Source organism: Macrobrachium rosenbergii, chromosome 28 (assembly GCF_040412425.1).
Source record: "Macrobrachium rosenbergii isolate ZJJX-2024 chromosome 28, ASM4041242v1, whole genome shotgun sequence".
Taxonomy (NCBI): domain Eukaryota; kingdom Metazoa; phylum Arthropoda; class Malacostraca; order Decapoda; family Palaemonidae; genus Macrobrachium; species Macrobrachium rosenbergii.
Window position 1 is genome coordinate 26,717,501 of NC_089768.1, and position 12,500 is coordinate 26,730,000.

At 35.9% G+C, this 12,500-nt stretch overlaps 1 protein-coding gene across 6 annotated transcripts in view; it reads right to left on the reverse strand.

Moving 5' to 3' along the window:
- The window catches only part of LOC136854150 (cGMP-inhibited 3',5'-cyclic phosphodiesterase 3A-like), a 269,630-nt gene that overhangs the window by 69,954 nt on the left and 187,176 nt on the right, over nt 1-12,500 (reverse strand). For 3 of the 6 annotated variants that reach the window (XM_067130386.1, XM_067130387.1, XM_067130388.1), the window contains exon 2: nt 1-121. This exon is cut by the window's left edge and continues 161 nt beyond it. The exons of the other annotated variants lie outside the window; for them this stretch is intronic. In XM_067130386.1, the coding sequence (XP_066986487.1) occupies nt 1-121 (121 nt within the window). The remainder of the gene's footprint in view (nt 122-12,500) is intronic. 6 annotated transcript variants of the gene reach the window in all.

The following is a 12,500-nucleotide window of genomic DNA, read 5'->3' on the forward strand; positions in this document are numbered from 1 at the left end:
GACCCGACACCACCGCAGGAGGAAGATGGGGATCCTGGAGCATGTCGGCCACCAGGCCGTGGGCTTCCGATAAGATGGCCCCATCGACGCTGGCTCCACCGCCGCCCCCGCCGCCACAAGACTGGAAAGATGAGGAAAGGAACACTTAGAGGTCGGAATGTGTTAGTTATGTTAATAGTTTTCATAGTAGATAAGTACAGCTTAGTAGTCGAAGTGTACGTAGTTTTACAAACACTTCTAACAGTAGATAAATAGTCTAGAAACAGTAATGGATAAATAGCTTAGAAGTCGAGGTGTACATACTTTCATACACAGTTTTAATAGCAGAAAAACAGCTTAGAAGTCAAAGCGTACAAAGTTCTGTTAATAGGCCTGATGACAGAAAAATTGCTAAGAAACAGTAATAGATAAATAGCTTAGAAGTCGAAGCGTATATATTTAACAAATAGTTCTAACAATAGATGTATAGCCTAGAAATAGTAATAGATAAATAGCCTAGAAGTCAAAATATAAATAGTTTTATATGCAGTTTTATAGATAAATAGCCTAGAAATAAGTAACAGATAATTAGCTTAGAAGTCAGGGTGTACATAGTTCTGTTAACAGTTCTAATAAAAGATAAATAGCTCAAGAATTACACAAGATACATAGCTTGGAACTCGAAGTGTACATAGGTCCATTTTTAATAAGTGATCAACGACGCTTTGTAAATAGGGGCCTCTTTTCAAAAACAAAAACCATAACAATAATTACTGTTCGAGACAGACCTCCGAACCAACGTGAGAGAGAGAGAGAGAGAGAGAGAGAGAGAGAGAGAGAGAGAGAGAGAGAGAGAGAGAGAGAGAAAGCAATACCTAGCCAGACATATTGAGTACGCTTGCCTCTGTTTGACCAGCGCAGCCTTGTGTTAATATGCTATTACGGCCTCTATTGGTAACCTCCTACGTTATGATTCCGGCTTCCTGTTGACACAACACTTTGAAGCACCAATATTTACTCTACCCTACAGCCGAGTTGACTAACCTCGGCCGACAGCAGCTTGTAGGTGATCCGAACTTCTTTGTAATTTGTTGGTTATCACAGAAACGAATGTACTGACAACATTTCGTGAATTCCGTTACAAACGCTTCAGTTGCTGTGCGAGAGAAATCGGTTGCTTTATTGTCACAGGTACTAAGAGTTATAACTAATAAAATGTCCAGTTATATTTTTTTCCGTTGTACAGGTCATTGTGAAACAGGATATTTTTCCGTAAATTAAAGTAATCGTAACAACTGCATTCATGAAATGAAAGGCGAAATAGAAAAAAGAAGATTAAAAGGCATTGGCTTTCATATTGTCTAATGGTTCCTCGCGTGCCTAAGATCGGCGTGAGTAGCACTGAGTTAAAATGAGGTATGAGAGGCGTCTATTCAAAGGAAAATAGAGTAAAAAAATGGCGTTGTTTATTACATACGAACTCAGGAAGTTCATCAAAAGTGTGAAAATTAAAGTCAAGTCACAACTCACATGTTTTGTTATCATCCTACTTCATGTGCAGTCTTATATGAAGGACGAAAATAACTTTCTTCCTGATTTGTAAATCAGGTAGAAAGTTATTTGCGGAGGCTATAAAATCAATCACTTTATAGACAAGGCTTCAATTAATGAAAATTTTCACAATAAGAAATAAATGCTTTTACAAATGCAGCTAAAACCAGAAAGTCACACGACCGAAAGAAAATCAAATAATCTACGGACATTTATTGCCGAATTTAATTTATTAACTGACTGGGATTAAAGCAACATCGCACCTACGCACATGCACGTAAACTCAATTATGTAAAACTACGTCATACTATGAAAATTAGAAGCATGTTCGACATATGATTTACATGCGTCTGATTTGAAGCACACGAGTGAATATCGAGAAAGAATATTTGTTTTATGAATTATTAAAAATTAAATGTAGAAGTAAGAGCCACATACAAAGGTATAGCTTGTTAATACCTAAAACTTTAACTAAGTTACTTATATGAAAATTTACTTTCCTACGTTAAATCAGGAACAAAGAAAAAATAAATGCATTATCTATGGGAAGTAGTGACTGTCTATATGACATGTGAAGACAAATGTTACTATAAATTTTCATTTTGTTTCTTATAATAAATTCATCATACTTGATTAAAGGGTATTTAAATAATAAACACATACAATTAGACGCACTTAACAAGTACCTGAGTTGGCATATATGGATCTGAAAGAGAGAGAGAGAGAGAGAGAGAGAGAGAGAGAGAGGAATCCACCGACGAAAACATTTAGGCAGGTCATGAGAGAACTACGCAGTATGGCCACCGTGTATGTATCAGCTGTGCGCGAACGTGTGCGTGATAATCTCCAAGATAAAAAAAAAAATCTTACGAGCGGAAACAGGTGCGAATCTGAGGTCGGAATGTCAGGATCATCGAGAGAGAGAGAGAGAGAGAGAGAGAGAGAGAGAGAGAGAGAGAGAGAGAGAGAGAGAGCACTCTTGCTCACACCTCTTTTCAGCACAATTCCGTCTCTCACGTGGAAGTTTTGCTGTACCTTTCCATCAAAGTCATATAGAAACTCATGACTGAACCTGCCCTAAAGTAAGATAATTCATTTCTGTAGGAATAAAAATAAGGAATTTTTACCTTCTTTAAAAAATTTGCTTTAATGTAGGAAAGTTCTCTTCTTGAATATTGATCATAACAGTAATAATTATAATGAACATAATATATACATATATATATATATATATATATATATATATATATATATATATATATATATATATATATATATATATATATATATATATAGTCTATTGGTTCAAACCGTGTAGGAATGAGCTGATTAAAGGAGAATAATTACAATAAAACTTTTATGTTTGCATGAACGAAATCTTTCCCCGACATGGGTAAAAAATGAAAAATGGCACTTAGACCGTACTTTTATACCGTTATATCAGTGTATGGAATTTATGGATAAGTTATGACAAATTTTTTCCTTACCTCTTTTACCACTCTTCCCAAATTGTCTGCGAGAGAGAGAGAGAGAGAGAGAGAGAGAGAGAGAGAGAAACCCTCACCAAAAAGAAAGCAAACTGTCTTAGAGAGAGAGAGAGAGAGAGAGAGAGAGAGAGAGAGAGAGAGAGAGAGAGAGAGAGAGAGAATACTTCGGAAATAACGTCGTATAAGTAGTTTTACTGAGCAGTGTACATTAAAAATAGAAGTCAGAGAGAGAGAGAGAGAGAGAGAGAGAGAGAGAGAGAGAGAGAGAGAGAGTATGGAAATTCCCACCCAAAAGAAATCAAGACAAGTTCGAAACGACTTGATTTATCGCTTCGTACCTCGCCTCGTGGTAACGCCGAGCTAAAACCTCGGTGCCGAAGGCAATGGTGGAATTTGGTCCCGCTCCAACTGCAAGGAAAACCGAGAGTGGCCCGATAATATAATGAGCGATGAAAAGTGTGAAATAGTAGCAGCTTGGTGAGAGAGAGAGAGAGAGAGAGAGAGAGAGAGAGAGAGAGAGAGAGAGAGAGAGAGAGAGAGAGAGAGAGAGACAGAGAGAGTACTTTGGAAATATGGTAAAATGTGTAGTGTCCTCTTGAAAAATCTAGATTGAAAATACAAGCTTGAGAGAGAGAGAGAGAGAGAGAGAGAGAGAGAGAGAGAGAGAGAGAGAGAGAGAGAGAATACTTCGGACCTAACGTCAAATATGCAGTGCATCGAAAAATCAACATTGGAAATGCAAGCCAGAGAGAGAGAGAGAGAGAGAGAGAGAGAGAAATAATGTCAATTATGTAAAGCTTTCTTGAAATTTCCACATTGAAAAACAAGACTGAGAGAGAGAGAGAGAGAGAGAGAGAGAGAGAGAGAGAGAGAGAGAGAGAGAGATCAACAACCCTCCCGAGAAAGAGAATATGAAATAAGCAGTGCCCCAACAGAATAACTACACGAAGAAGCCAGCCTCCTAACCATACGGTCAACACTCAAATTGCCCTTAAAACTGGGAGCAAAAGAGACTGTGTGAGCACGTTGATCCTGGCCGTAATCAAACCTCGCATTTAGCGGTTCTAGAGAGCTGTGTAAATAGATTTAAATGATCGCACCTGTTGCTCTTGAATTAAAGCATCGGGAGAAGAAGAAGAAAAAAAAAAAAAACTCTCTTGTAAACCGCTGTTCTGTGGTTCCTGGATTACCCAACTCAAATACATGAATTTTTTTTTCGGTTGAGGTTATTTAACCAGAGGAAGTTTTAATTTTTTTTATTTTTAGATAGTGACCATTTCTTTCTTCTTTGCAGGAATCCAAACCTTCTCTGATGAATCGTGAACATGCAACTAACCTTTGCAGTCAACGACGGCTTAGGTCATATTTGCAGAGCACTCAGAACTCAACTGAGGCCCATTGAAAACTCTCAGGCAAGACCTAAACGTCGATCAGCTTGTAGAATTTAAGAAAGACTGTTTATATAATATTCTCTGTGTTCGTATATATATATGACTATTTATCACATCACCGTGATTCATATACAATCATAAAGCTACAAACGTCCTTTAATATCCATACTACCTAAGTAATATATTTTCATATATGTTACCGAAGGGGAATTTTTAATTGATAATAAGTCCACCGTCCCGTGGGATCGAACCAGCGACGGACGAGGAATCAGGACTACAGTGACACACTAACCAGTCAGTATATATATATATATATATATATATATATATATATATATATATATATATATATATATATATATATATATATATATATATATATATATGTGTGTGTGTGTGTATGTGTGTGTGTGTGTGTGTGTGTTTGTGTATGTGGCTGTATGCAAAAAGTATATACAGTATATATATATATATATATATATATATATATATATATATATATATATATAATATATAAAAGGTGTGTGTATGTTATGCGTGTTGTGTGTGCAAATGATTGTAAAAAAAAAAGTACATAAAAACAAACTTCTAACACCCGCGGCAAGGATAAGATACAAGAAAATAATTCGACACAAGGGAGAAGCAAACCTCCACCCAGCAGATTCGCCGAAATGTTTAATAACAACTTACGACTGCTAAGAAAGGGAGGAGGAATAAGTGGGCCAATCACATGTTGATAAAGATCGGCAGATGAAGGGTTTCAAAAAATGAGGTCCATGGGATAAAAAAAAAAGCAGAGAGAGAGAGAGAGAGAGAGAGAGAGAGAGAGAGAGAGAGAGAGAGAGAGAGAAAGACTGGTTATTATCATCGATAGATTTATATAGGTATGAGTGCACAAGGTTAAATTAGCAACTATTTATACAGATGCTTGTGTGGTGTATGTATATATATATATATATATATATATATATATATATATATATATATATATATATATATATATATATATATATATATATATATATATATATACTGGAAATATGGAAGTATATATACAGGCGCTCAGTTATTGAATAATGTCCTTGTATGTCAAACTGCTGTATAAACTGCAAAAATTATATATATATATATATATATATATATATATATATATATATATATATATATACACACACATATATATATATCTTGGTATCCGAAAACCTCACAGCCGCTAGATCAGAGTTCAATTCCGCAGCGAAAGACTGAAAAACATAGTCTGCCCTTGCCGACCTGGGCAAAAATTTAGGAAGGCAGGTATCGAAATGGCACGGGGCTAGGAACCCCATGTACTTGTGTATGGTTTATAGTGAGTGAAATACAGAGAGAGAGAGAGAGAGAGAGAGAGAGAGAGAGAGATTTGTGTGTACACACTGTTTATTGTATATATTAACAATATAGTTGTTTAAATATGAATTAGATCCTTTCATGTTCTTCAAATATAAAGTGGATTAACAAGAAAAACAAGAAAGAAAAAATTAAGAAAGAAACAAAAATTTGTGAGGGCTAGTTTTAACTCATTTTCCCTTGCGAAGCATCTCCGAGCAAGGAAGACTATCTTTAGTCCGTAGAGTTACGAATCGATGAAATTATAATGAAACCCCATGAAGTATTCATAGATCGCGGGATAAGGTACGAGAGACGTGGCGAAAACTGAGGTGTGGATGCTACGCTTTCTTCTCTCCCGTGATACGAGGAATAGATCCCAGCGGAGACGCTGAGGAATACATATTTGCATTCCTATCCCAAGTCCGGGTGGGAGAGGAGAGTTGTTCGTAGGCACGAAGCCTTATGTATTTTTCGGATGCAAGTGGCTATGGATCGCAATGGGGCCTGGCTGTAATTATAACAGCAGTAGCTTTTATTCAGGCTGCTATTTTGAAAACTAAATATTTTTTTCATTCTGACTTTTCGTTACGAGAGCGATACGACATTTACTCCAGTGATGACTGATCGACCTAGTCGAGTGGTTAAGTCGAATATTCACATAGCCTGTTAACCAAAATCAGCTGAAACAATGTTACGATAGTCTGGATGGGTTTATAAATTGTTATCCTACTTCAAAGGATACAAAGCACAATAGGGAAGGAATGGTTTTTTCATATATTTCCCATCTGGATTCAAGGCTTGCAGTGGAAGGGTCTCCAAAAAGTGCGAGAAAACCGACATGTTAAACGGACTTTCTGGCTATTAAATATTCATAGAAACATACAATATATTTTTATATAATGTTCAATATTTAATGCAGACATAAATGCACACTTATGTAAAATATAAATACGCGAAATGAACTGAAACGCTTCAATGTTCAAGTATCTACGATTATGAGGGCGAATTTCTCAATTTTACCCGTATCGTTACAAACCATTTAATACAATTTAAGTGAGCTATGCTCGCATAGTACAACATTATACGTACAGCCGTACATACATACATATAGACTTACAATCATTACCACACGGACAGAGAAAAATCATTTATAAAACCAAGACCGACAAAAACAATAATGGATTAACCCCCAATATTCACAATCGGATTACAGGGGAAAAAAAGGTTTAATCCTCTATAATCCAAAAATAGATTTGTGCAGAATAATGAGGTTATAAGATTTTAATATTTTCCGTCAGGAAAATTTTCCTTTGTGTTTAGTCTGTGATACTTTCGTATGTATAGTTTGAGCAGTTTTTTTGACATTATGATAATGTTTTAATTTACTAACTTTTGAAGATACCGTTTCTATAACCATATATATATATATATATATATATATATATATATATATATATATATATATATATATATATATATATATATATTAACAAATATATATACATGTATATAAACAAATATATATATATATATAATATATATATATATATATATATATATATATATATATATATATATATATATATATATATATATATATATATATATATACATATATCTGTGTGTGTGCGTGTCTGTGTACACTTATAATTATTTGTCCGAATAATAATACTAGTATTACAATGGTAACAAGCAACTGAGTGAACGTGTATGATATTTAAGGAATATCCAATGAAAGGAAAATCTCGTAAACACCCAATATGAAGATAACGTGTCCTTCTGAATAAAAAAGGCGTCAACGGAAAGCGCAAGGATAACAAGGGCAAGGTCACGGATAATAAGTACAGAAAGGTATAAGAGCAACAGACGGTAATAAGGGATTAATAAGGACTAGTTTGTTTCTAGACAAAGAAGAGGGGGAGATGGTCAAGAGCGCAGTAAGATATTTGTGTTTATAACTGTCAGAAAAGAATAGAGCCAGTCATTGAGTTTGTGAAGGCACGTGATAGACAATATATTGACTTAAGATGGGAGTGTAAAGGATGAGATGTGGAACATAATCATATAAGAATTATTTGACAATTTTTTTTAGGAGCTGTTTACGAACCCAGCGATAAGGGGAGTTAAGGTTAGTAAAAACAAGTGAGAAATCACTGAAGGTGCATGAGATAGATAAGTTAAAATGAAAGGTAGATTTGAGAAGATAAACAGGCCTATAAAAGATTTTTGAAGCTTGTTAAGAGAAGAAAGTTGACAATGAAAGGCTGCAAGAGTATGGTTGGTTGCTTGAAAAAGCAGAAGGCAAGAGACTGGGTAATGGGTTTTGTTATAGACGATGGAAGACATTATTTAACAGCACTTGTTGGAAATAATGGTTGCGCTCGAAGAGCGGTAAGGCGTTTAATGAGCAAAGCAGCGGGAACTTTATGGAATTAGTGGAACAAAAATTTCAAAAGAACTGAACCCTGTAACACACGCGTGTTACTCAGATAGCCTTGAATATGGAATGAAAGAGTAAGCGAATGTTTGAAATAGTGGTAAAAGTTGGTGAAAAGAAATGCCTGAGTAGTGTGGAATAAAAAGCTTATGAGCAAGTATGTGAAAAAGCTGTTTATGGGGGCATATTGGTAGTGTAGATAGGATAAGAGAAAACTGACTTAAAATGTAGATAGAATTGATATCTTGTGGCGAGGAGGGAAATGTGATGGAGATAAATACTAGACTGATAAAGCAGCTGGGGTTTTAGACCGAACTGATGAGCACGAATGTATGCAAAACAAACGGTGATTTGTTAGTTGGTTTTGGACGTGCTTCCGGTGGGATGTATCTGCGCAGGTTGCTGATCATGATATTTGTTGTTTTAGTTTAAGTTGGCCAAGATGGCCCCTTGATCTTGCGCAGCCAATAATGATGATGTTTCTAAGAAGAATTATGTAGTTTTTTTTTTAAGTTGGGTAAGTTTTTCTTGCGAATGTTCCTTGTCTCTCTTTCTTCAGCAGAAAAGGAAATTTGGTAATGACTGGCTTCTGGGTTTTCTCATATGTCTACGAGAAAGAAAGTGCAAAAAAAAAAATAAATAAATAAATAATTAGTGTGAAAATTAACCTGTTCCTTTTCATCACTGTTCAAGTCTACCCCTTTTTTTTTTAAACCGTTCTTCTCGCTATATTATGTTCCTTCTCATCACTGTTCAAGTCTACCCTTTTTTCAAACCGTTTTTCTCGCTATATTATGTTCCTTCTCATCACTGTTCAAGTCTACCCTTTTTTTTTAAACCGTTCTTCTCGCTATATTATGTTCCTTCTCATCACTGTTCAAGTCTACCCTTTTTTTTAAACCGTTCTTCTCGCTATATTATGTTCCTTCTCATCACTGTTCAAGCTACCCTTTTTTTTTAAACCGTTCTTCTCGCTATATTATGTTCCTTCTCATCACTGTTCAAGTCTACCCTTTAAAACTGTTTTTCTCGCTATATTATAGAGACAAAAAACCAAGACTGGATATTGCCACATATACCCTTCAGTAATTAGATGCCTTAAAAACACAGCACCCGCAGAATGAGCGGAAACGCTCATTTCGCTCGAGATACGTCTTTGACATCAAAGCGCCTATTTTGCGCCGACAGACATGCATATTCTTCCACCTGTGCCCGCCGGAAGACTCCGTCAACCGAACACATCCCCCCAGAGGAAACGCCGTAGGAACAGCGTCCGGTTACGAGTGAAATGAGCATTTCCCCTTGATTTCGTAAATTTCTTGCCCCGCGGACTAAAGTGAAAGGAAGTTTCGCGTGGGAATATCAGGTCTAGAGCTTGGCGAAAAGATTCCGAAATTTGTACGTAGATATATCTTCAGTGTTATTTCCTATCTGTGAACATATGTTTGTTTTTAAATTGTCATATGATAATAATGACATAGAAGAACAAGAACAGCTTAACAAGAGGATATTCATAATGATACAGTATAATGCAGATCATAACAGATAATAATAGATAATCATAATAATAATACAGTAACGACATTGATATCTTGAGAAAGCGTGATATTCATGATAATACTGATGAAATAAAAATTACAGAAAACAACGGAAACAATTCAGGAATATCATCATTACGCATGACATCAACACACAGTGCTCTAGAAAAAAAGGAAATATTATTCTTTACGAAACTGTTGCAGAACAAAATCTGGTACGAGAAATATAATTCAAGGACTAAACACAACACCGTTTAATCAAAAGGAAAACGAGAATGTTAGAATTATCAGAAATTATCAGCATAAAAAGACCAACAGGAAAATACAAGAAAACAATGGAGAAAGAGCGCTTCAGAAAATAAGGGGTCGAAGGAGGTGGGGTGGGGGTGGGGGTGTTTAGAGGGGTGGCTCTTGAGCGGAAATTGGGCTACCCTGCTAGATATTTCTAGAACCTCATTGGAGAAATCGTCACGTTTCTACCATCCAAACGCTGGAATTCCTGTTCTCCACTCGTTCGCTTCTTTGCGGGGCCGCGTTCATTTGTTACTCATAACATTTCCATTCTGCCGCCTCTGTTCTTTTCTGTCTTCGCATACGGGCAGTCTGTTCATCAGTGATAGCTTGTTTATCGAGACAGAGATAGGTTGAGCTTATCAAGATAAATACAGCTTTAGCTTATCAAGATAACGGTAGCTTTAGCTTATCAAGATAACGGTAGCTTTAGCTTATCAAGATAACGACAGCTTTAGCTTATCAAGATAACGATAGCTTTATCTTATCAAGAAAGCGACAGGTTTAACTAGACAAGATAGAGGAAGCTTTAGCTTATCAAGATAACGATAGCTTTAGCTTATCAAGATAACGATAGCTTTAACGATTATAAAGATAGCAAGAAAAAGAAAGCGACAGGTTTAACTAGTCAAGATAGAGGAAGCTTTAGCTTATCAAGAAAGCGACAGGTTTAACTAGTCAAGATAGAGGAAGCTTTGGCTTATCAAGAAAGCGACAGGTTTAACTAGTCAAGATAGAGGAAGCTTTTGCTTATCAAGATAGTGGCAACTTTAGCTTATCAAGACAAAGGCCTCGTTTTCTTCATTCCTATGAATGTGAACACAGGGGGAATGACAATAATAAAAAATTATCAATTAAATAAAACTACAATAGCTCCCTGTTTACAGACTACTGCCTCCCCTCTACTGGTAGCCTCTGAATTCTCTTCGTACCTCTATGTTTCATCTCTTAAGAGGAAAGAGTATCAAATGCTTGGGAGTAAAGCCCCATTTTTCCTCCTCTTTTTTTGGACATTTTTTTTTGGGCATGGCTGATTAGTGGCATTTGGCTGACTGTTCCAGGCACTTATACAATTAAAAAATTATATAGGCAAAAACACTCTCCTTAGATAGTGTGCTATTATTATTATTATTATTATTATTATTATTATTATTATTATTATTATTATTGAGTAATAATTACTCAGATTGTTTTTCACGAAATTGTGAATCTATTATTATTATTATTATTATTATTATTATTATTATTATTATTATTATTATTATTATTATTAATATTATTCAGAAAATGAACCCTATTCATATGGAACAAGCCCACAGGGGCCATTGACTTGAAATTCAAGCTTCCAAAGAATATGATGCTCATTAGGAAGTAAAAGAAGGTAAAGGGAAATACAGAAAGAAAAGATCTCGCCTATTAAAAAGAAAAAAAAATAATAAATTAATAAATAGATAAAAATATATCAAAATGCAAGGAGAATAGCATTAGGGTAGTAATGCATTGCATCTTCGCTTGAACTTCTGAAGTTCCCATTGCACGACATCCTCAGGGAGGCTGTTCCACAGTCCAACGGTGGGAGGAATAAAGGACCTCTGGAACTGAGAAGTTCGACAGCGAGGCACATTTACTGCATATTGGTGCTGCTGTTCAGCGAATCTGGTTGCTGCTCTCGGTAGGTAAAGGTGATCAGGGATCAGTTGTGAATATGAAATATCTCTGTTAAAATATAACTTATGAAAAAGTGACAAACAAGAGACCATCCGTCGATGATCCAAGTCATAATTGCCAATATTAGGAAACAGAAACCTACCATCACGAACTGCTTTATCTAAAAGAGATAAATCTCTGGCAGAAGTAGATATCCACACTGGAAAACAGTATTCTAGTAAAGGAAGCACAAATGAACTAAAACAGGCTGCTTTCATTTTATCACTGTTATGAATATATGAGGCCTTACGAACAATACCCTGACTTTCGTGCGGCATTAGCTGAAACTTTCGTTAGATGTTTCTCAAAAGTTAGATGTGAGTCAGAAGTTGCATTTAGAATAGTTAAAGCTTCAGACTCATTCAACAAAGTCCCATCCACTTGAAGGGGAGGATGAGGTGGAAAATCTGTACGAGATCTGCTAATCAATAGCGTTTTTGTTTTACTGGAGTTCAGCTTCATGCCCCACCGACCACACCACTCACTGATCCGGTCCATGACCCGATTGAGGCTGAGGGCAGCTTCATTTCTCATACGTGAGACTTTACTTCAATAAGTGTTGCATCACTGGCATACTTAACAATCATCGCTTGTATACACCAAAAATAATAATGGACCAAGAACACTACCCTGTGGAACTCCAACACAATAGATCTTGGTTCACTGAAGATCCCGTCCACAGTAACTCGCTGTTGTCTACCTGTAACGCAATCCTGAAGTACTCCTAAAACATATCCACCCTCTCCAAGAC